Here is a 25,599-nt window from a genome sequence, read left to right as displayed (position 1 = left end):
TCGAGTTCTTCTATTTCTTACTTATATAAATCTGTAGAATAAGAGGTATCGTAATCGTTCTTAATAAGAGCTTTTAAAATATCTTGAACTACTAAATTTAAAATATGAGCTATATAAGGAATATCTTCTTGAAATTTAATGCCTTCCTTATTATAATGCTTTATAAAAGCCTTTAATAAGGTATCGTTTGAGCTAGCATTATCTCGAGTAATACTAATTTAAAGTTAGTTAATAATAATTAAAATTAAAATTAAAATTACTTACCTAGTTATATTATATTCAATATTATATTCTCTTAAAGTATCTAAGAGAACAGAAAGCATATAAACACCTGAGTGAATATCGCTTAAATCTCGTATAGCTAGTAAATAAGATTTTAATTTAAAATCATTATTTATAAAATGTCTAAATAATTATTAATATTTTTCTTTAATAATTAAAAGGATATTAACTTATAGAGTAATTCCAAGAAAGGCCTTTTGATTTATACTTGTCCAAGCGTCTAAAGTAATAGAAAAGGTTCCTTGAGTTTTTATATTCTCAAGTAATTCTTCTTTAATTAATGAGCTTTTTCGATATATCTTAATTCTAATTCATCCGTAAGAACCTTAGCATATAAAGGCGGTATTTGACTAGTAATATATTAGTATTAAATAAATAAATAAGGTTAATTAGAATACTTACTAATTTAAATAAGTTAAAAGCTTTTTAAAACTAGAAGTAGTAATAGCTCTAAAAGATATATTATTAGAAATAATAAAATTTAATAATAATCTTTTAAAGTGATTAATAGTAAAGCTTTCTTCGCGTTGGCCGGTATTTTTATTAAATAGCTGGCCTATAGTAGGCTGACTAGATTGACTAGGCTGGCTTGATACCTCGCTTTCACCTAATATATATATTAGTTAAATTAATTAAAAATTAATATTAATTAACTTACTATTAATCTCACCGGCCTTTAAGCTTAAAAGGCTTATAGACTTATGAGAATGTCGAAAATGGGTATAATAATTACTTGTAGAGCCGTAGATTCGTTGTTTAAGCCAGATTTTCCTAATATAAAATTAATTAAAATTTAAATTTAAATTATAATAATTACTTACCTATACCCTCGAACTAAGCACTTAATAGTATATGTTCGAATATCTTCGGGATCTTCTTGGGGAGGATCTAATATCTTTTGAAGATATTTAAATCGATAGAGAGGAGGTTGCTCCTCAAGCGGTTCAAGTTCAAAATCATCTCGATTTTGAGTTAAGTTAATTTTTATCGAGGATTGCTGAGACATTTTCGAATATATCGAGTAAAATAAAGTAACTTTATAGTTGAAAGCTTTTTAATAGGTGTGGTGGTTGGTTTAATATTAATATTTGAAGTTTAGATATCAGAAAAATCATTGAAGAGAACAAGCTTCTTATATAGAGAAACTTTTAATTCTAAAGGGTTCTTAATATTTCTTCTAATTAGAAATTATCTAGTAATTTCAAAGCACTTATTATTAATAAAGGTTGATTTCTAATTATTTTATTTATAATTAATATGATTTATAAGGGAGTGGAACTACCGAAAAATCGAGGAGGTTCTGGATGCTTCGCTTAGCTTGGTAAGCTGCGGCCCAGGCCGCCGCTAGGTGGCCGTAGCCCTAATGCGGTAAAGCGCGCTCCCGATGCGGCTAGCGCTATCACGTGTCTAATCACGTGCTCCATTAATCAAATTAATCAATTAATAATCGATTAATCTGATTAGATTATGATTAGAATATGATTAATGGTAAATTTCCTTGATTAGATTAGATTAATGGCCATTAATCTAATCTAATCTAATCATTTGACACACTGCCAATACTTCAGCGAGTTTTAATGCACCCGCGTCTGCGTAAAGATTAATACTACTTATACTACGTTAGATAGGGCTTACCATCCATTACTTCCTTCCTGCGCGACGCATTCGACAAAATCTTGAGACTATTACGTATATTTACTAGCTTTTTCACTTGTATAAGATGACTAATCTCAACTTCCGACGACTGTATGGTTATAAGTACTGAGCCCTGATATACTTCGGGAATATATTTTGTAATGTCCACTGTAGCAGGATCTTTGTTACTTGCTAGTATTGGGTTGTCGTAATTATTATATATTATTAGCCATCTCGTATTATATGGCAAACCTTGCCATGACTTAATAGCATTAATAATATTGTCGAGGTTTTTCATATTAATGTTACTAAGCCAGCGGGCCAAGGGGTATTCATATAGTATCTGCCTTGCCACCTTAGCAAAGCTCTGCTTTAGAGAATCTTTATTCTTGATATTGAGCCAGAATATCGCCGAGTAATTGTCCTTATACCGCTTTGCGTACGCAATAGCCATGTTACGTCATTCGACGTAGCTAGCCGATGCGACTACCTTTGTAGTTAGTTCCTGCCCACAAGGGCCATGAATTAATCAACTTCTATACACATCAACGTTTTACCGTAACAAATGGTAGTAATTGTCTTGTTATCTATTCGATAACTCGACTGGGGACCCTCGGCAGACCCGAGCCCGTTTTCCGCCATCCAAACCCATCCAAAACCGTTTAATCGAGTCGTTATCGACTATTATCCGTCCAGCCTATCCGCGACTAGAAGCACTCAATAACGATGCAGTCGCTGCCAGACGACTTTATCAAGCTCGTATACCAGTTATATAGTTTCCGAATAACGAAGCACAAATACGCCGAGAGAACGAAGGTCGTCGACGATATTATCGATAAACTCGTTGCCGTATACCCTCACTTCTCGGCTATACGATATACTTCAGAGGGCCACTATAGTCGTTCCTCGTCTACAGACCTAATTATATACGTTCCTCTACCGACCGACCCATACCCATCTAATTAGGCAATTAATAGATCGAAATTGGGAGAGGTAATACGAAGATTTAATACATTCTGCGATAGATACCTACCAGACGCTTCGCAGGCACCGTCCAAAAGCGGAAGCGGTGTTCAGGGCACCTATCCCAGCGGTTAACGAGTCGAGTCCATACCACCGAGCGATATTACAGAGGAAATATTACGAAGGACTAATATGCCGGACGGGGCGCAAGCGGGAGAGGATACCGGTATCCGGCGAGACAAGTAACCCTTGCTATTACCCGAAATAGCGTCCGAGATCGCAAGCTTAATTAATACCGCTCTGGATACCCGAGACAGATAGTAATAACGAGAACAAGCGGATACGGGAGTCGGCTCAGGAGGAGCCAATGGCCTTGGATCAAATGAACAAAGCTCTTTTGGTCAGAATAATAATAGTCAAAATAATCTCGGTCAGAATAACTTTACTCTCGGATTCGGTAATGACTTTAACCAAGTAAACGCCGGCGGCGTTTCTATATGTTAGTTACCAGAAGATATCGGATTTTTTGACCCTATATTACTAGACGAGATTAATTATGAATATTAGGGTAAGGCTACGGTATGGAAAAACGTTTATCTTTTTATTGACTTATTCAAGTTTAATATACGAGAAGGAAGAGACGTAATTATTCGAGGAAACCTATATTCCTGCCTCTGAGGTATTATATAACGGTAGTATATAGAAGAAATCAAAGAGACTACTTGACTTGTATTTCGCTTCGTACCGGAAGGTATCAAAATTTGGGCCAAGGCCCTTATTAACCGGTTTAAGGACTCTATACTAACGGTAATAAAAAAACTCTCCGTAGAGGTTTATATATAGGATAATGCCATGAAAGGCCGAGATATATATACTTATGTAGCTATAGTAATGAGATATACTAAGGTAGCGGAAATAGAAAAGCCATACTAGTAGCTATCTTATATCTATAATAACCTAGACCCCGAATTCCGACTACAAGTCATGGCTCCGGACGAGAAAACCGTAGTATTAGAATGGCTAAAGAATCTAGTAGTAAAGCAGGAAGTATGGTATAATATGCTTGCGGCAAGAGTATATACCTGCTATATATAGAGGCCGCCGCACTTTAATTATAAAGGTACTGATTCTCGAGGAGGCCAGAGATATAATGACCGATATTAAAACTCCGGCTTCCGACCCTTTATCCCCCGGCTATAGTAGCAGACTCGGCCATAGTAGATATAGAAGCCACAAGGGCCAGTATATAGTAATACTAATAATAGATAGAATAAACCGCTACTACTAGCCCGGTCCCGTAACCTACTTATAGTATCCTATAGAGACGACCAAGGGAACCCTCGGGCTTACTTTAAAGAGCCGTACTCTAAGCGGGAGTATATAGGGTAATATTATAGATATTACCGGTACGGAGAAGGAGCTAACTACGGATCGGACTATATTAATATCCCGGAAGATTATGGTACGGAATACAATAGAGAATTAGAAGAAAGCGGCTATATTATAATAGAGGAGTTTATATACCCATACTTCCCCGATAATAATAGAAATAAACCGCAAGATATTGGCTACCTAGCTATAACTAATGTAATTAATCTATATATATGCAAAAAGTATAAGAAGATCTTTCTCTCTCGAATAAAGATATTTAAATATATCTTTATAAATACTTATAATAAACAGATATTAAAAACTCTACTAACTCTAATAGGCCTCGATATTATTAAAGCAGAGCTATGTAAATATAATAATAAGAATAACTATATCATATATACCTATATAAAACTACTGACCCGATTCTCGCTAAGCCAAGCGGAGAAGTTATACTATATTAATACTAGCTATACCCGGCTAGTTATTAGAGAAAACTAGTTAAAAGGCCATATAGAAGTAATATATAATGATTTATAGAAGATGTCCTTTAAGGGCATTGCAAGTGAGTTTACGTTAACGAGATGCGTAATCTTTCCTATATATATTATAGGCAAACTGGATAGAGAAGAATGATTCGGAAAGATCTTTATTATAGCCTGGGTAATGACTTAGTTAGAACCCGGCCTATTACTTGGTATAGAGTTCCTTTAGCAAACGTTATCTATTATTAATTACCGAGACTTAATACTTACTATCGGGGTATGTAAAGATCTTATTATAAATATTATAGTAATTAACCGTTTCCCCAAGATTAATCATAATATACTAGCTATACGAAAGGTTATTATACTACTATACTCTATAGTACTTATTCCTACTAACTATAAACCAGTTCTAGTAAATAGAATATACTTCTTTAAAGGGTACTATACGGGAGTATAGGATACTATTCTCGACTATATAAACTTCGTAAGTATTACTAATAACTCTAATATGGCGAAGATAATATTTCCGGATACGAAACTCGGGAAGTTAAGAGATATAGAAGAATAGGTATTCTATATAATAGAATATACTTATAATAATGGATATATAGAATATCGGACGGAGGAGTTTCCCGATAATCCCGGTAATAACGAGAAGCCGTCCTAGAGGCAATAATAATATAACTTCGGTATTAATAAGCCAGAGAATATCCCTGAGATTATATACGAAAACGGTATCCATATTTGTAATATTAACCCTAATATAGTAATAGCATTATATAACCTTATTAGCCACTACCAGAAGTATTAGTCGGATTGCGGCCCTATTAATATACTATAGGAAGATTACATGAGAATACTACTTATAGAGGGCTAGTAGAATAAACGAATTATATAAAAGAAGTTCCCTATTAGTATTAAGTACAGAGCTATTATTAATCGCGTTTTTAATGATTTATAGGAGAAAGGTAGAATGAAATATATTATAGGACTAATCCCCTTTATAATACTAGTATTCGTTACTACTAAGGAATGCCTAGTTATTAACCTATAAGTTATAAACAAGCTTGTGGTCCCGGATACTTATTCTATGTTTTTATAATCCGATCTCATTAATATACTTCGAGGGAAGAAGGCCATATCCGTTATAGATAGCTTGTAGTTCTTCTACTAATTCCTTATTACTAAAGAGTATTGTAACTGCTTTATAGTAATTAGCTATAGGGGGCTAGAATAGTTAAACGTTATCCTAATAGGTTTCCGTAACTCGGTCTAATATATATAGTGCTTTATAGATAAGTAGCTGCGGATATATGCCTACTTTATACGAAACTTTATTAATAATATTATTATCTTCTCAGATATAATAGAATAGTATATTTACTATTTAGAAACTATCCTTTAACTATTCTCCAAGCTTTGACTTTTCCTCTCTATAAAGAAGTCATTTATCGGATATATCTCAGTAAGATTACTTGGCTACCTTATTAATGCCCTAGGTATATTAATAATAGAGGATAGAGTTATAGTATTTAAGAATATCGAATTCCCGATAACCTTAAAAGTACTAGAGACATATATTAGTATGACCGGATGGCTATAACTATACTTACCAAGTTATACCTAGGTTATTAAGCTAATATAGTAATGAAAAATAGTATTACTCGAAGTAGGAAAAGAAATAGGAGCGACGGGAGGAAAATGTTACGGCTATATTGCCAAAACCACCTATATACTTATACCCGCAGAAGAGAAGGCCTTTAAAGCTCTTTAGGAAATGCTAATAAAGCCGAGATTCCTGGTATATTTCTTTTTAGGAAAGATCCTATTCCTTAACCTAGACGCTTTAGTAAAGTAAGGCTTTACGGTTATGGTTTTCTACCTTATACCAGGCGTTTAACCGACGGAGATAACCGCCAAGCTATTAGCTAAATATATATAGCCGGTAATATTTATGAGTAAGCTACTAAGTACTATAGAAAAGCGCTATTATACTACCGAACTAGAAGTTGCAGGACTAGTATGGGCCTATTAGAAGCTCCGCCTAATAATCCAATCTAGTAACCATTCCGTTATTATCCTTACCGACCATACGTTAACGAGAGGCATATATAAACGAACGAATTTAAATACTTCTAATATCTCTAAAGCGAATATGAGACTAGTATATGCCTCTATTTACTTATCCTAATTCGACCTGGATATTAGATACTATCCGGGCAGGCTAAATATTATTCCGGATATACTCTTATAATTAAAGGCTATAGAATAACGAGATATCTCGGCAGATAATAAACTGGAATATATTCTATTTATAATAGAGACCATTATATACCCTGACTTCAAGATAAAATTAATTAAAGGATTACGGACTAACCCAAAGTTTATACGTATATTCCGACTTCTGGGAATCCCAGAAGAAGATTCCCTCCCAGAATAAGCAGAAAAGAATAGTGTGGCATTTCGTATTAAGGACGGACTCCTATATTACGTTATTAGTACCCGCCTCCATCTATATATTCCTAATACGGTTACTAATAAAGTAATTAGTATGGCCTATAACCGTTTCCACTTTGATATGGAAAGAATACTTTACGAACTAGACGAATTCTGTATCCCTTGGCTTAAAAAACGACTCGAAGAGTATATCCTTTACTGCCCCGTATGCTTGTTTAATTAAACGTCCAGGAAATACCTATATGGCAAATTATAACTAATTAAGATAATCTTAATTCCGTACTATACTATTACTATGGATTTCATAATGGCGTTACTAATAATTCTAGTAGTTAGCCCATAGAAAATCGACGGATATAACTTTTTTGATTATATAATAATATAATCTTATAAGGCGAGTAAGAAAATACTACTTATCCCAGGATATAGTACGTATTCGGCCGAAGACTGGGCTATGATCTGTATAACCTTTTGGCTATTACTCGATTAGGGTATTCTGTAAGGGATAATCTCTAATAGAGACCGCAAATTCGTCTCTAACTTCTAGAGAGGCGTATTCCGTTACTTAAAGACGAAACTCCTTATATTAACGATATAGTATCTACAGATAGATAGTACTTCCGAAAGAAAGAACTAGACTATAGAGATTAGTCTATGGTATATTATTTTCCTTTATCCAGACCAAGCTTGGTTTATAGAGATTATTCCCTTCTAATTAGCCCTAAATAATATCTGGATAGCTATAATCCAAATATTACTAAACGAGTATATTAGCGGCTTCCGCCTAGCTACAAACCTATCCCTTCTAGTAGGTAATACCGAGAACGAACTACCCGATATAATCCGGAAACTGCGATAATGCGATATATAAATTGCTATGGATTTTGCCAATAATACTACCAAATAATACTATAATATAAAGTATAAGCTAATTACGATAGATATCGGAGACCTTGTCTACCTGAGACTATATAGGGGATATTACCTTCCGGGTTACCCGAATAGAAAACTAACGGAATAATGGACGGGACCTTTTAAAGTACTTCGCCGGGTTAGAAGATTGGTATATAAATTAGAACTCCCTTAATAATAGAAGATATATCCCGTAATCTCCGTCGCCTACCTAGAACCTGCCCCAAAAGGCGAAGACTTATATGGACGAGAGTCGATCCAAGGAAAAGAACTAGTAGAGGATATCCAGGGTAATAATAAGGACTAGTAAAGTTGGGAGCTCAAATATATCATAGATAAAAGAACGGTGAAGTATGGTAGACGAAACTATATTAAGTACTTGATAAAATACATAGGATAGAGAAATGAGTATAATAACTAGTAGCTAGCGGAGGTTCTCGGTAATGTATTAGAACTAGTGGCAGATTACAAAGAGCGGTTGGGAATGGTTCCCGTAAAGAAATGCGGTCGGCCGGCGAGAAATACCGAATAGTAATTATGGAGTAATGATTATTATTACCGAGTATATATATAAGAAATATTATTACGTTTCTATAGCTATATACTAGTATAAACTAGGATATTTATTTTCCTTATAACCGAAGAAGTATTTCCTTAATACCAAATAGTATAGAATACGTATAGCTATAGCGATTACTATAATTATTATACTACTATATAGAAAAATACCATATAACTCGCTATTACTACTACTATAGTATCCCCCGTACTAACTAAAGGCGTTCTATTATTATAACCGGTATATTGCCGAGTTCGTAAGAAGCTAGAGAAGAATAACGCCCCTACTAATAAGGACTTCAAGGACTTCTTTGATACCGTCGGCAATCCCGAAGATTACCCAAGAATTCAGATATTGCTAGACAAGTACCCAAAAGAACGAAACGCTCTCGTAGTATATATTAAGAAGATATATAAGTCCGTTCTCAAGGCGGCTGAGCCAGTATATAATAAAGAAGATAATGACGATAATAATATCCTTACTCTAGTCAAATGCCGTCCTAGCAGACCGCCTAAGAAGGTCTATGAATGAAAGCTGTACTCTGTCCTTCCCGAAGATCCCGAGGAAGACGAGTATAATAATACGGACAAGAATACCGACGACGAAAATCCCAGAAAAAAGTGCAAGGTCGAAAACTCTACTGATAATGACCAAGATATCCCCGTAGTCGTACCACCAAAATCCTCGAAGGCCGCTCCTAAGATAAAGAAGCCAAGCCCGACGGAGATAGCCGTATACTGTAAAGAAGTAATCCGAGCCGGCGTAAATGCAATCCTCCTTATGACTATACTACTTAATAATACGAAGCTATTAGTTGAGATTATCCAAGGAAAGCGTGATCCAAAGGAGAGCAATGTCGGCGACATTACTACAAGAGTCGAAAAGGCTCGTTAGTCGGATATTATTAATCGTATAATGAGAGTCTTTTATGGCAACGATATCAAAGTTATTCCTATCTATAACTACCTACCGCCTACCCTCGATAATACCAAGATAGAGGAAATTCGAAAGTGGTTCTCGATATAGATAGGCAAGGAATATCCCCAAACCCAGTCCGATTTAACTGGCTTTAAAGGTCGTATTAGCCCTTGGCATATGGTATCAGAGGCCGGCGATAATATATCTGTACCACTACCAAAGGCGAAGAAGACTAAGAAGAAGATACCTGCGAAGAAGGCCGTGAAGAATGAGACCACCGAACCTGTCCAAAAATAATGATTTAAAGTCCCACCGGGATGGGCCCGCCTCAGCAACGGGAGATTTAAGAGCAAGAGCGGAGAGAAAAAGGACCAGCCCACGGGCTACGCCCTTGGTAACGACGGTCTGTTTGAGGAGGAGTCGGCGGACGAAGAGTAGGGCGGTGGAAAACGGAGAAGAACGGACTTTATAGCGTAGTGTTTCGTTTTTGTTTTTCTTTCCTTTTTTTTAATTTTTTTTACTTTCTTTTATACCCATGTACGATTATTCTTTTTACAGCAGAGCGTACTACGACGAGGACGTCGTTTATCTCTTTTTGCGACGGGCACCTGTTACGTCATTCGACGTAGCTAGCCGATGCGACTACCTTTATAGTTAGTTCCTGCCTACAAGGGCCATGAATCAATCAACTTCTATACACATCAACGTTTTACCGTGACAAGCCAGTTGCGTCTTGCCGATTCCGCCGAGGCTATAAAGAATAACGGTACTGTAATGGGGATTTGATTATTATATGGATATCGGACCATATATAGGCGTTGGATGCGTGGGTGGAGGTAAAGAGGGTAGGAAGCTAAATAAGTAGAAGTAATAATATTAAGACTCTCAGCACCAGCAAAGAAATAATACGAATAGTCAAAAATAAGGGGCTCCGAAGGTTGATATATTGGGAAGGCTAATCGTACGTATGGACGGAGGTCTTATGCAACCCCTTAAACTAGCGCCAGCATGCCTGGGAAGCAGGACACGTGACGGTAGTCACGGGACAAGAGAGAAAAAACCCCACTACAGTACGGCGGGAGCCGTCGCCGCTCAGTGCCTTGTATATCTCTCCAAGCTCATCCTCTCTTGCTACGAAATGTTCGATGTCAGAGGCTGTAGAGAGACTAAACGGGATCGAAAAGTCCTCGTATTTGATCCCTATCTAAGTCAATAACCTCTATATAACTTATTATCCTCAATCAAATAAGAGCGATATACCCTTCTCCTTTCCGTCAATTGCCTCTCGGAGCCGCCTTGCGGCATTCTCTCGCCCTTCGCCGTATATAAGCGGCATATATACGTCAAAGATGCCTAGCAACGAGTATGCCATATCTTCTTCGCGAGTTGTCTGACGGGGTTCTGCCCATAACATTCGTTCAGTCATGCTAAAATCCGCTAACGGAGTTCCTCGAAGAGCTTTGCTAGGAATTCCTGTTATCTCGCAGATTAGTCGCTCCAGGGAATTTTTGTCACCTAGACGCTCCCAATCCTTAGAGAAAATTTCAACTGATGCCGGAGTAATAAGCTCTTGAAGGGTCCAGCCTCGAGTAAACCATCTGCTTGCTCGGAGTGCCGATTCCCAGGGAAGCTGGTAGGGCCGGTCCTCACTACCGACGGTCGGTCTCGGAACGTCCGAAAAAAAGACGTAGCATTTCGCCGCATTGCGGTACCAGCGAAACATAGAATTTATAGCCTCTGCGAGCTCAGCGCTGCTCGTTTTGTCGATACAACAGGTATCGACCCAGAAGTATTGCAAGCCATCGCGTCTGGCCTGTTCTCCGCAGAATCGAATCTTATCAAAACCAGTCTTGCTCGTCATGTTCCTATCCATCATGTCCCCGAAGGTGACCTCCTCCAGTCCCCATATGTGCGAGAGGATAGCATATGGGGGAATATCGTCAAAGAACTGCGTCAGGCTGAACTCGCCATCGTCGTTGTAGTGTAGTAGGCGCATGACTCAGATAGGATCGGAGAGAATCTCTGAACGAAATAATGTCGGTGGATAGTTGTCGAAGGGTCGATATGCATATATTTGTTTGGGTGGGAGACAGGTTCGGTCGAGGTTGTGCTCGTACGACTCAGCTTGGCGACAGCCTCGCGGCATGGCGTGGTTGCGCATCATCGCTACAAGCGCCAGACCAGCTGATCGCGGCTAGCCACTGCAGAAGATCATGGCGGCTGTCTGGGCCATTCCAAGTCGGATGCGCGATCGAGCCATGCATCGCCTTTTGTCACGTGCTACGCACAGGCCACACACAGATTTATATATAGCTTCTTCCCCGCCTTTAGGGCACCATCATTCCTTTACATATACCAATATACACCCATATTTATCCCCACAGCCCCTTCAGGCCTTGACACCTTTCCACCACTAAGGCGCAAATTGTGGTAAGGAAGAACCTGTATATCAGCGCCCACAGTAGACCGAAAGCAGGCACGCGGCAGCTTATGGAAGTTTCTAGAAGAACGCCACACTTTATATAAATTTGGTATAATGGACAAAGTAATACGAGTAAAGTGACTGTTAATACGCATTATATAAGTGTAATAAATTCGCTTAGTTTTTTGTGTGCCTCCCCCTCTGCCCGGATAAACTCGGCATGTAGATTTTCTTGTACTTCGTGTCTTTAAAGCTTCGAGGTATTATTCTTTCTTAATTAAACCTTCATGTTATTGCCCCGAAACTTGGAGACAGACTGGTGGCTATAATAAAACAGGGGGGAACAGACAAAGCCGCTTTCAACGCTGTCGACGAGACGGTCGAGAGCATTGCTACAACTGTAGTATTTTCTTCCTTTAACCCGAGCTCTTATAGAAAAATAGCTAAGGAACAATAGCAAACAGATTATAACTTTATATATTTATGTGGTGGAGATTTAAGACCTCCAAACTGTGAAGTTTTTTCGGCACACCGGGTTTTTCGGCACGCAGGGATAGACGTTACTTTGACTTTGAGCATTTTAAAATCTATGCACACTTTAATATCTCTTATAATTTTTAATAAATTATGTTCCATAGCTACTCCCGGACACCCTGAACCCCTCCTACTAGAAAATCACGTTCGCATCGTCGCCCTCACGCCTGATTTGCAAAGAGTATCCTTTTATAGCGTAATAGACTTCCTCTACTATAGCTTCCACCACCGAGCTTATACCATCCCTAATACTTATAAAGGAGTTATCCGAGCTCTCAGGCCTCACTACGATGCAGGGAATCGTCATTAGCCTTGGTGGCTGCTGTGGCGTGCAGATTTCATGCAAGATCGCCACGCGGATCTGTACCTCGGATCAAAGCGAGACGATTTTGGTTGGTGCAAAACAACCCCGCAATATTTACGTTGTAATTTCAATTATGAAGCCTTAGGCACAAATGCGATTAGTGGCTGGAGGTTCTGTGGCCTGGTACGCCACATCTAGCTTAGTAATGACTTCGGTGCCTGAGGCACGAAAATCGGTCTTAGACCGTAACCCTGCTTTCCCCGCACTTGCCACCACTCAACTCCCTATAATCCAGCATTATCCTGATTTTCTGCTCGTCCCAATGTACGACTGCATACTAGATTTCCCTTATTAGTATCCTACTCACAGTCTCCTGTAGGCTCACGGTATTATTCGTCGATCGCCTTCTCCTTTCCGACCTCCCCAGTATACCACAGTACAGCACAAGACAGTACGGTAGAAGTCACGAATGATGGAAGTTGGCAACTCGAACAGTGCTACTCAGCGGAGTGCTCTTATTTTCCCTGCCGATGGTACCTCAGTTCGGCTTGTATCATACAGTATCAAACAAAAATCCGAAGGAGATGGTTCGGTCGACTTTTATGACTACCTCCCAGACTTAAGGCCATGGCTGGAGCCCGCTTTCCTAGAACGAGATTTCGTCGACTTCCAGGTTGACAATAACCCAAGCAGGGACTGGTTACAATCTGAAAACCCGGACACTTGGGGGAACTATTGTCTTTACTATACCACTTCCCCCAAGTTGCCAGTTAATCAGGCCTGCAGAGACGTTATTAAATTCGCCCCACCAGCGGAACGACTCTTTTTCAAGGGGGACGTCATTCTGGTAAAGCACGAAGGAAGTTTGGGTATGGATCATGAGTATATTAATACGCCGCTGACTATGGTGGATATTACTGCGAGGGTTATCAAAAAGATGTACGAAAATCAGTATCTCGAGAAGAAGGTAGAATCAGATAGGAATTTCGAGAGAGAGTTGGAGAAACACAGTGAGTTGCCCTCAAATAACTGTCTTATCTCTTTGATTTAATCCGTATCTGTAGAAGTTCGGCATCCGGAAATATATTCGGCCATCGAGACAGGTGCAATAGAGAGGTTTAGAACAGGTCAAATGACAGAAGAAGATGTACCTCAAATTGCTGCATTGGGAAAGTATAGGGTTGGATTTCCTGACGGCAGTAGCAAGAAACTTCTAGGTTGAGAAATCGTGAGAATAATACTGCACTTGGCCATAGGGAACCCCTTTTGATGGTTTTGCACGAAACTTTGGAGCTAGAGCTCCGCTCGACTGGATTTCCCACTACGAAGAATTCAAGGTGTGGCGAGATGTGATAGAAGACGGTATAGCCTGGGTCTTTGCATAAGCAACCTGAGCTCTTATACCAATTTGAACAGTGGTGTTGTCTGGAGAATGTGCTCTGTCTCTGACTCTAGCTCATTCATACAAACACCGGCCTCGCCATACAAATCATGAGATTGGCAAGTGAAATAACCAAGCCGTCGATAAACTGCCACTTCGTTACTGGCTTCTTTCATTAAGCCTAGGAAAAGACCCTCAATTGTCCCTAATTCATTCCACACGGGCAATAGCTTTGTGTGACTAATGCAAGATGGGACTGGTCTATCGAGCTCGATGAGAATTTGGCTATTACTAGACGTATTCTTGTGCACCTCGGAAGCAGCGACATAGAAGTTTCGCTCAAAACGTCGTCTTTTCCAGATTTCAGGCTTGAATACCACTGAAATTAAGTTGCCACCCAATAGCATAGACTCTTTTTGGGGTATACCGGCTGACTTCTCAAAATCGCCAATTGAGTCAACTCTGATAAGGTATGTACGGCCAAATGGTGGTCGGAAGTTAAGTTTCGTAAACCTCGTTCTACCAGAGCATGAGGCCCACGACCAGGATGGTGCATAGTCAAAGTTCCCTTTGTCTTTGCTCCAGTGAGAGCAGTTTTCATCTCGGGCCCATAACAACTGTTCTGGAAGACATGGTTTCCATGTGGCAGCAATGTATTCGTCGGACTGGAATGCATACAGGTTCATAATACTAGTTGCTATACCGCTTATGGCGACCAGCCTATCGCTTTCTTTTGTGAGCTCGGTTTTTGAGTAGAATCTCACAATAGAACACCAGATGCTGTGTAGATCTCGAGCTGCTCGTGCTTTATCCTCGCCTTGCCTCGGAGTTTGGAGCTGAGTCTTTAGCCTCTGCACAAAGTCGTCAACAAATGTAGGCTGATCCGGGGTATCAACACCAATCGGGAACGTCTCAGATGCGTGTAAAGCTGCACACTCCCAATATAATTGGGGCCCAAAATGAACGGTCCGCTTTGATAGTAGACGCTCCTGGAAAGTCCAGCCACGCTGGTAGAGTGGTGAATTGTCCACGCGATCTCTAAATTCGTTGGGGCGCCAGCACAAGAAGTAACGGACAGAAGTACCATATTCTGGAACTCGACCAGAGAGGATACATGGTGATATTTCCAAAGGATCGCGGTGGAGTTGGAGGCCATTTGCCATCGTTGGCGTTGTAACTGCTGCTAGGTTCAATACTCCGCCTGCATAGATCCTATGCATGAGTTGTGACTGAACAGCCCAGTCTTGCTGGTCCTGAATGATACATAAAGAATCTATCCAGACATATTTGATTTGTAACTGACGTGCTATTGAAATCGTTTGACGAAACGTCGCCGGCCAATCCATATATGGCATACACGTGAGATATTGGTGGAGGTTGGATCGCGTAAGTTTTGTCTTATCTGTCTCCTCTGTCCAACGGTGGCTCAATGTGATGTAATTGAAGTCTCCAACTATATCTCCGCTGTATACGAGATAAACAGCACTTTCCACACTGTTACCGACATCAATGAGTCGAAATTGAGGCTCGGTTGCAGAAAACGGGATATCCTGTCGGTTTTTGCACACTTGGTGATCTCGCTGGCACACTTCCATCCAGGTCTTGATCTGAACAATGGCAGATGAGCCTAGGTTGCACACGGAGTCTATCTGAACAGAATCCATCTGGGATATGGTCCCTGCTCGAGTGGTATCAAGAGTCCAAACACCTTTCCCTGTGTTGAATTCCTTAGGTTGGTCATGAAGCAACAAAAGTAGTAAGTCCACTCTTAGATCATCCGATGGGAAGCTCAAATCTGAAAGACGTCGGAGATTTGGACAGTCTAGAAAGAGCTTCAGTGTCCAACCAGGAATGTCTTGCACAGCCTGTAGCTGATATTTGCCTTCATCGAAGCCGAAGATTTTGCCATCAGTACCAGCAAAGAATGTCTCATGAAAGGCTCCTAATATCAAAATGCAGAGATGACAGCCGCCTTTTGCAGAGTCTATGAGCTTCCGTGTACTTGATATTCTCACAGTTGTGCCTTTTTCGATGTCCTCGCAACATTTCCAGGTCCAGGTCCAGGTCTGTCCAGGCGGAAAGTCTTTTTTACATTGGCCGCAGAGATTATTGAAGGGTGGATCTCGGCGTTCTTTGGTGGACGCTGTGTAATAAGATGGTAGAGACATTTTTTAGTGGTTTATGACTCCTCGAATATAGCATATGACGTAAATAAAGTGTCAACGTTATCTCCTCATTGACTGCTGCCTGCAATAAAGTCGCTAACTCATATAGGCTTAGTGTGAATATTCTTGTCTTGGTGGTGTGGCTTGCCTCGCTGTTTCAGACGCCTCACTGCAGTCGATCTTTTCGATTCCATCCACCTTACACGTACGAGCTACTTATTCTTAACGTTTTCCAATTGACATTCCAATGTTCCAATACTCCAATCAATTTCGAAGGCTTCGTGTGAGCCGCAGGCTGGCACCCATGTCCCACAACATTTACGCTGTAATTTTCAATTATGTAATCATTTGCAAAGCATGTGGCTGTTCAGGAGTGGCTGACGAGAGGCTAAACCACGCGTGACTCGCCAGCGAGCGAACACCAGCGCTTCCTCTTCTGGTTAGGCGATGCGGCCAAGCCCCCGCATCTCGAAAGGTTGACGAGACCAGCTTTTGAGAGTCCTATATCTTCGCAAACAAACTGTGCTGTACAGGTTCAATTCCCACACATTACTCACCGGCCGATCATTCGATGAGATATACACAATGGGAGTCGATGAGGGGTTCGACATCTACCCAGCCCTCAATTCTAGCTGCCAGGGCCTCTACGACCACTTCCTCGAAGAAGTACTGCAAAAATACAAAGACGCCGTCCACCCCGTTACAGGGAAACCTCTCATCTGTATTGTCGGAGAGCCGGGAGCTGAAGACGCCTATATATACTTCCAATTCGGCGAGGGTGCTATAATTCCATATCGATGCGAGTACTTCCTGCGATTCTCGTCCAAGCTCGTCAGGCACGATCCAGAGGTCGCCAACTATCTGCGGGAGGTCTACATCGTGGCCAAGCAATACTTTCATAACCTCGAGTATTGGTTGGAGGGGGGCCGGTCGTTTACATATCATGCGAGCGAGATTGCTCCACATGACCCGATAGATGTTTATAAGGCGTGGCAGAAGCTGAAAGAACATGAAGGAGTATACCAGACCTTTCGAGTCAAAGAAGCTCTCCAGAACAAGAGAGCAAACTCACCCCACTTATACCAAAATGCATCGTCCTCACCTTCGCCACCCAGCCCTTCTCGAGTCTCGGGCCTCAGGTTCTTCGACTTTGTCATCGAGATCCGGCTCAAGATCTATTCGGAACTCCTTGTTCACTCAGAACCCATCGTCTTCGTAGCGAGCTATGGCCCTCCGTCACCGCCCCTGTTTCGGTCCAAAAGGGAAGGTCTCTGTCCGGCGCTCCTCCGCGTCAATAAGAAGGTACACGGCGAAGCCAGCTCACTTTTGTATTCCAACAACCGCTTTCGATTTCCTGATATTTTTGTTTCGACGCCATCTGCCACGGACAGTCCTCACATCGCCCCATTCCTTCGCCAGATCGGATCCCAAGCAAGCCTTATTCGCCACATCTGCATTACCTTCCCTACCTTTCACGATTTCCGGCATGAGGGAGCTATGCTTCACGAAGCGCATATCAAAAATCTGGAACTCATCCGAGATACCTGTACAAGCATCACTACTCTCGAACTATTGCTTCCACCAGATTCCGCGAACTACGCCTTCGACGATTCGCCTATCTCTGCAGAGGCACTAGATTTGCTCGACACGCGCTTCAAGGCTATCCCATCACTGAAAGAGATCATCGTCAATTTCCAGGTGTACACCGCAGAGGATCTAAGCGAATATCGGACAAAGATACGCGACCGTGGATGGACCGTCGAGGTCACAAAACTCCCGAAGAAAGTTTGGATCAGTGATGATGACCGAGTCGAATTCGATAACAAAGAAGATTGCGATGCATATAATCATGAGCAGCTCCTCCTCGAATGGCAGAGAGAGCAAGAGGAAGAGGACGAGCAGTGGACGGAGGAATATTACCGGAGAAGACATGATCCCTATTGGAAGAATGATTCGGACTACGATTGAACAGATATGTCGCTTTCTTAGGGGAGATGATTGATCCTGTATCTTCAGAATCAAAGCATTCACATCTCGGCGGAAACATTACTTACCTTTCTCGAGCGTGCCGAAGCTACAGCGAGGAGACGCACACCACCAGAGCATCTTGATCCAGACCGGGAAGGCATATTCGCAAAGCAGGAGCAGAGGGCAGTGAAAGAGGCTATGATGGATGACGTTTCTTACAAGGCCAGCTCTTTAGAGGCAGAGCTGGAGTAATACATGCTCTCTATCTTTCACGAATACCTTTGAAGAGATAATGTAATAGTAGGTAGACGTTGGTGGAAGCACTGGGTGGATCGGTTGCTGGAAACATTCATTTTGTTCGTATCACATTTCATTCACATCAAGCGGTTGCTGCATGACACATCGACTGCGCAAACCATCTATAGATTGTGAGAAACCACTCGACTCCACTCGACTCCTGCGTATGAATTTCGTAACCTCCCATTCGACTATATCATACTGGAATGGTCCAGTATTATATAGCCCTACGTCGACAGCTCCATCAAACGAAGCTGAGCGTTATCTGATCGTTGAACAGACACATATCCACAGTCGTCCTGCGATATGGTACCGAAATACCGACTTTCCAGCTGGTACTTCGGGTGAGCGGATTTGAAGGTCTTCATAAGAACAAGTGCTTGTTAAACACCGTCCTCCACTTCTCTCTGCTTCTCTTTCTTGCGAATCAAATCACGACGTTGAACATGATCTCGAAGCTCTCCCAGACCCCCTCGATTTTTAGGCCAAATCATTAAAGGATTGCCGAGACAATCTGGTTCCTCGACTAACATTTGTATCGGTACCTCGTAGGACGAGTCAATCTTTAGGTATGAATTCTTTCGCAGTGTAGTAAAGAACAGGCCAGCATCTCCGTGATACCATCCGGGGTAGTCTCGAAGTCGAAGTTGGATTGCAAAGCCCTTCTTCGGTGTGGGCGAGATAGGGACATATTCGCTCTGATCCTTCCGCGTCGAGGTAATCTGGAGGAGTTAGCAGATAACTATTTAAACTTTTAAGCACTCACTGTCATGACTTTCACATAATCCAACTTTCCTGGCACAATACCTAGGACGAGGACCATGTGGCTGCGCACCACGTCTGTGACATCGAGAGTAAGCATGCCCAAACCCAAGCATTCTGACCTGCTCTTGAATTTGTAAACCCTGCCCTGGACATCTCTTTGCAGTACCATTTTGTCTATGACAGCCGTTTGATGAAGTCGCAGGTCTGATGATAGCAGAAATGAAGCAGAGCCGCAGATGCTCCATAAATCGCTCGCGAGCACAGCTGGACGCGTGGCTTGTAGAAACTTCTAGAAGAACGCCACATTGCGCCACGCTTTCACGTGATATCTATAAAATGCGTAATCAAAATACGACTCGAGTGGCTGTGAATACAATATTAGGTAAGGGCGATAAATCCTTCCTCGCTTATTAAGATGCAACATTTTGTGTACCTCCCACTTTTGTCCGGATAAATCCGGCAGGCAGATTTCCTTGTGCTCTGTGTCTTCAAACTTTAGAGTTATATTTGAACTTAATAGAAGCTCCTATACCACGGCCCCGAGTTCTGGGGACGGGTTGATAGTCATAATAGAGCAAGGGGCAATAGCTTCAGCAGCTTTTGACGCTCTTAATAGGACGATCGATAGTATAGCCAAACTGCAGTATTTTTCTGACTATAAGTCGAGCCCTTGTAGAGAAATAGCTAAAGAACAGTAGCAAACAGATTATAACTTTATATATTTATGTGGTGGAGGTTTAAGACCCTTAAACTAGAAAGTTTTTTCGGTATACCGGTTTTTTCGGTACGCAGGGATGGACGTTAGACGAAAAGTATGAGCGAAGCCCTAAGTTAGTTTCAGCATCTCGTTACTGCGGACAATCAATCCGGATAATGATGAGAGTGATTGGGGGAGCGCACTGGAATCAAATTTTTGAAAACCCACTCCTCCCACTAAATATTAAACCTATAGGGGGGACTGATAGATTTGTAGAAGGGTAGGATTTGGTTAGATAGGGCAGCCGAAGGATATAATAGGCTGGCAAGCGAGCTAAAAAGGGGGTCGCGAATAGGAGGTTCGCTTAAAAAGTTTAGTAAGCCAGACTTCCTGCTAGCTGCCAAATCTGCGCTATTCCTGGGCCGCTGTCTCCGTCTTCCAGAGTCGCTAGGTTTTGGTTTGATTTTGTAATATACTCGAGAAAGGGGCGGAGTTAGGTACTATTTCTGGAAGAAATTGAAAGCATTTTGAGAAGCTCTATACTACTATCTCTCTAGTTCTGTTAAGGGGAAGCCGGTTATGCAAGTATTATAAAGGAGATCCTAAACGGTTATAACCGTATTTGGTAATATTATTAAAGGACTAATTATCTTATATAAAGCTCTATTCTTCTCTATATTTCTTTAAGCTTATTATAGTTCGGATTAGAGGCAATCCAGTATAAAGAATCAGAGTACGGAATTATAGCTCAATTAACGGCACTTACTATAAGTACTATTATTATTATTTTAAGCCTTTAATATAAAGCTATAAAGCTTATAAAGCTATAAATTAGTTTCTTCCTTACTTCTTATTACTTCCCCTGCTTTATATAACTCCTTTAATAATTAAAAGCTCTAAGTAGAAGGTAGGAGGCAAACTAGTATATTAAGTCCGTATACTAGAAATCTTATATATAATTGAAAATAAGATTGGCAAGCAAGTAGCTATAAAAGGTAATAAAGTAATCTCTTTCTTCCTCTGCTTCTTTAAGATTATTAGGCCCTTAAAATCCAGCTCTAGAGATCCGGAATTTTGGTATTAGACCTAATATCTGCTTTGCTTATTATAAAGTAGTCGGATTATCTATCTAGTTTAATACTAGCTTGTAAGATTCCTTCTCAAATTTCTTGTTACTAATAGGTTCTGTCTATCCTTAGTTTAAGGAAGTCCGGAATTCTTCCTTAGTCTTATTAGTAAGTACCGTAATTGTTTTTATAAAGCAGCTCCCTGCCCTAGTTCTAAATATATACTAGAGATCCTTACTATACCCCCGCTACTACTAACTATCTAAGTAAGATAAAGCTAGTATATAATAGATTATATATTAAATATATAACTATTCTAATATTATAATATAACCTATACTAGAAGCTATACCGTTTACCTCTTCCTTATACCTGCTATACTAAAGTCTAGTATAAAGGGAACTTGTAGTTACTAGAAGCTTGTTTCGGGTATTAAATAACCCTCCCTATCTAATATTAATATATATCCGCTAGATAATAGTTTGAGATTATTAGTAGATATAGAGTAAAGCAGGAACTAAAGTCTGTATAATAGGATTTATATAATATAACTACTATTATTTTAGTAGGTAAAACTCAAGTACTATTAATATACCTTAGCTCTATTATATTTATAATTAATATTACTTATTAGAGGTAAGTATAGAGCCGAGATATATTTAAGGATAAGGAAAATAATCCTGCCTTCCCGATTCCGGAAAGCCGCCTCCTATATATTTATCTATAGCTCGACTAGTAGTTTCGGGAATAAGTCAAAGAATTATAAGATTAGGCCGAGGCTATATAGAAACACTATTATATATTATACTATATAGTTGTTTAAGAAAGGAAGAGGAAGAAGAAGGAAGAGATAGTAGTAGGGTAGTAGTATTTATAACTTATAATAACCGGTAATTCTATATATTAATTTAGTAGGGTTAAATCCTTTATATAAAGAATTAGAAGAGATAGCTTAGAATTAAGTTAATCTGTCTACCAAGAATCTTTTATCCTATATCCATTATCCGTTCTATAGTATAGTAGAGGCAACGGACTTATAATAGTATTATTTGTATATCGGAGCTAAAAGCTTAAGTAGTACCTTAAAGTATAAGAAATCCTTTATAAAGCCGAATATAGATAAGGTACTATATTATAAGACGGGCAGAAAGTCTGGCTTTATAGCCTAGCTATATCTACTAGAGACTCTGGTATCCGTTATTAGACTCTATTAAGTATAATAGATTAATATAAAGCAGAATTCCTAAAAGCCGTTATAACCAGAAAGTATCTACTTATAAAGCTATATATAGCTATAAAGAGCTTGGGTTTCAAGCCTGCTTTAAGGGGTATTCTAACTTTACTATCTTATATAAGGTTCTACCCAAATCTGTTATACTAGTTACTCTAGCCGGAATTTTATTAGACCTTCTTTCTACTTGGAAGTAGGCTCGCTTATACCGGTACTAATAACCCAGATTCAGCTATATTAACTTGCGAGCTCTCCGTTTTTTTAAAGTATAAATAAGTACCTAACCTATACCCTAGTTAAGGTAACTAGTTTTAATAAAGTAGTACCCTTAAATACTAAATAGTATAGGATTTAAGATAGCTATCTTGGCAGAAATTACTATTAATAACTAGTAATTCCGCTAATAAGAAAATTGCCTCAGAAATAGATACTATTAAATACTATAACTAAAGCTATCTAGATATTTAATAAGATCTTTATTATTTCCTTTTCTTAAAGGCAGTTTCCTATTAATTATTTACCTACCTAAAAAAGTTCTACTATATTTACAAGTCAAATATAAACCACCTCTCTTTAGATATAGCTATAGAAGAATTAAATATCCTCGAATGTCTCGGAGATAAGCTCGGGTCTGTAAATAGCCTTATCTTAATTATATAGAGTATACGGAAGCAGTAGTAAGAGAATAATCTAATAAAATAGATAGTTAATTTAAAGAGAGAAATATCCTTATATATCTTAATACTTCTATCCTACCTATTACTATCTAACCCGTTTCTAGCCTGGGAGCCTAATTAGAAAATTAAGCTTTTAGTAATTTAATTATTAACTAAAGAGAGAGCTATAGTTTGGGTATACCCTTAATATTTTAATGAATCTAATAACGAATCTAGGCCTGCTATCCTAGAGGTACCGCTTTTAGAGGTCTAGGAAGTGATTTTAGGACTAGCCGTTTCTAGAGGTTATTTCTAGAGGCTATTTCTAGAGGCTATTTTTTAGAGGTATTACTTCTAGAGGTATATTACTAGAGTCTAATATCTTATATAATTAAGATATAAAGTATATTAAATACTATAGTAACTTTTAGCTTCTAATTTAAATGCCTTTTTATAAGCTAATCTATTAGAGCCTATATTATTTCTTCTATATTATATATCCGGATTTCATACTATATTAATCTTACTAAGATTCTCTAGGATATAGATATTATTTAATAATATACTATTATAATGGCAGGAATAAAGTAATGGAACGATACTTAAAGATTAATGATTTCCAATATCCTATAGAATCTAAAGCTAAGGAGAGAAGGAGTGAGGTATGGCAGTGGATAAGTAGATATGGCCAAAACTACTGAAACGCCGAGCTTTGGAAGCGAGCTTGGTTTAAACTATAGCTTGGAACCTTAGCTAAAACCAACCCCTTTAGCTGAAACCACGTCTGTATTAACTATATAATACCAGCCGTTATATCACCCCCCCCCTCCAAAAAGCTCGACCCGAGCGCTAGTAAAAACAAAGGGAAAGCTAAAGCGAGTGTGGTAAAAATAACAGAACAAAGGAAAAGGACCCTATTTCCAATCGCCAGCCGCAAAATCAGCCCTCCATATACGGTTAAAAACCGGATCCAAGGTTGGCCCTCCTCCAGAATCGCCAGAATCGCTAGAATTACTACCAGAATCAGAGTAATGGTCAATTGCGGCAGTTGTAACCCATTTGCAACCAGAACCAGTAGCAGTACTTGCAGGAGCCAAGCTATAGTTCTTGATAAAATAATCCTGGGATCTGTATCTAACACATCTACCGGTTTGATAATAATACTGGCGGAGCTCCTTTAACGTAGAACGAGCTGGTATAGCCGGTAAGATTGGCTCAGAGGACGACGTAAGCGTACCAATTACCGGTGTAACGACGTCAATTATCAGTTCGCTGACGTCTATAGGGTCGCTGGCAATCTTGGGAGCAGTAACGTACGGCGGGGCAGCTATTTTTGACGAGAGCTACTAAACCGTACGCAGGAAATCAGTATAGATCCTGGGTAGAACAAGCTGCTGGGCCAGACGAGAGCGAATTGCGGAATTGAGGCCATTGCGAAAGCTGGAAATTTTATTAATATCTGGCCAGCTTTGGCCATTCGCTTCATACAGGGTACATTCAAACTTGGCATTATAGGCAGGAAGGGAATCGTTGCCTTGGCGGAGGGCATACAAACGGTCCTTAGCCTCTAATTGCTTGTTTGGATTATCGTATACCCGTAAAAGCTGATCCAGAATCGTATTATAATCCCACGATTGAGCTTGCTCTGTATAGGAAAGCTGTGGCAGAACCATTAATTGGATAGAGGACTCCAGATTAAGGTAAACATAGTAAAACTGGGCAATGGAGTCTCTAATGGCCGGGCCGTCAATCCGTAGCTTGGCCTTAATTGAAGGCAGCCAGGTGTCGAACTTGTACGTACTTCCAGCGAACTTTTCTGGATCTGGGAGCTTCGATTTCTGGGTGTTTTTTGCTTGCAAGGTGGTAATTTCAGCTCGCAGGCCATCGAACTCGCGTTGGACTTGCGTTTGGAAGGTGTCCATTCTCAAGGGAGTGTCGGTAAAGTTGGTAAAGAATTAATGAGGTGGTGAGCCAGGGGCTCTAATAAATAATAAGGGGTTGAGCTGGCTAAAATCGAGCTTTTTGACACCTTGCAGGTAGAACTATGAATAGCGCTACGTAATAATGACAATAATAATAAGGGGGCTCCGCGTAAAAGCGGGCTAGTAGACAGGAGTCCCAATAATAATAACTACCGTCCGAAAGGTAGGAGCTTTAGATTATGTAATAGCAGGAATAAAGTAATGGAACGATACTTAAAGATTAATAATTTCCAATATCCTACAGAATCTAAAGCTAAGGAGAGAAGAAGTGAGGTATGGCAGTGGATAAGTAGGTATGGCCAAAACTACTGAAACGCCGAGCTTTGGAAGCGAGCTTGGTTTGAACTATAGCTTGGAACCTTAGCTAAAACTAACCCCTTTAGCTAAAACCACGTCTGTATCAACTATATAATACCAGCCGTTATAACTATAGTATTTATAGCTATTACTGCCCTTTTAATTATTTTCTATATATTAGGAATTTCTATTAGCTTTCTATATACCTATATAATATACTATTTTCTTAAGTATATCTTCTATCTATA

At 39.8% G+C, this 25,599-nt stretch overlaps 6 protein-coding genes across 6 annotated transcripts; 2 read left to right on the top strand and 4 right to left on the bottom strand.

The window, feature by feature from the left end:
* Positions 1–1,897: 1,897 nt before the first annotated feature.
* Positions 1,898–11,835, bottom strand: K444DRAFT_597950 (putative vegetative incompatibility protein HET-E-1; the record flags this gene model as incomplete). Its single annotated transcript, XM_024878510.1, has 5 exons — positions 10,846–11,835; positions 10,647–10,785; positions 10,305–10,354; positions 5,187–5,200; positions 1,898–2,350 (listed from the first exon to the last, which is right to left on the bottom strand). The coding sequence occupies exons 1-5, from the start codon at positions 11,579–11,581 to the stop codon at positions 1,898–1,900; spliced, it is 1,392 nt and encodes a 463-aa protein (XP_024731263.1). The 5' UTR covers positions 11,582–11,835.
* Positions 11,836–13,317: 1,482 nt separating this feature from the next.
* Positions 13,318–14,067, top strand: K444DRAFT_634521 (uncharacterized protein; the record flags this gene model as incomplete). Its single annotated transcript, XM_024883753.1, has 2 exons — positions 13,318–13,855; positions 13,910–14,067. The coding sequence occupies 2 exons, from the start codon at positions 13,318–13,320 to the stop codon at positions 14,065–14,067; spliced, it is 696 nt and encodes a 231-aa protein (XP_024731262.1).
* A 677-nt stretch (positions 14,068–14,744) lies between these two features.
* K444DRAFT_539633 (HET-domain-containing protein) lies at positions 14,745–15,890 on the bottom strand (the record flags this gene model as incomplete). Its single annotated transcript, XM_024875645.1, has 1 exon — positions 14,745–15,890. A coding segment is annotated over one exon (1,146 nt), but the record flags the coding sequence as incomplete, so codon positions are not given.
* A 1,644-nt stretch (positions 15,891–17,534) lies between these two features.
* K444DRAFT_539630 (uncharacterized protein) lies at positions 17,535–18,359 on the top strand (the record flags this gene model as incomplete). Its single annotated transcript, XM_024875643.1, has 1 exon — positions 17,535–18,359. A coding segment is annotated over one exon (825 nt), but the record flags the coding sequence as incomplete, so codon positions are not given.
* A 680-nt stretch (positions 18,360–19,039) lies between these two features.
* On the bottom strand, positions 19,040–19,590 carry K444DRAFT_634518 (uncharacterized protein; the record flags this gene model as incomplete). The annotated part of the gene is made up of 2 exons (XM_024883752.1): positions 19,040–19,378; positions 19,423–19,590. The coding sequence occupies 2 exons, from the start codon at positions 19,588–19,590 to the stop codon at positions 19,040–19,042; spliced, it is 507 nt and encodes a 168-aa protein (XP_024731259.1).
* Positions 19,591–24,418: 4,828 nt separating this feature from the next.
* Positions 24,419–24,997, bottom strand: K444DRAFT_699090 (uncharacterized protein; the record flags this gene model as incomplete). The annotated part of the gene is made up of 2 exons (XM_024887973.1): positions 24,419–24,646; positions 24,743–24,997. 2 exons carry the CDS (start codon positions 24,992–24,994, stop codon positions 24,419–24,421), a joined length of 480 nt encoding a protein of 159 aa, XP_024731258.1.
* Positions 24,998–25,599: the final 602 nt, after the last annotated feature.

The sequence above is a fragment of the Hyaloscypha bicolor genome (assembly GCF_002865645.1).
Source record: "Hyaloscypha bicolor E unplaced genomic scaffold K444scaffold_135, whole genome shotgun sequence".
NCBI classification, from domain to species: Eukaryota; Fungi; Ascomycota; class Leotiomycetes; order Helotiales; family Hyaloscyphaceae; genus Hyaloscypha; species Hyaloscypha bicolor.
This window is presented reverse-complemented; position numbering and strand designations above follow the sequence as displayed.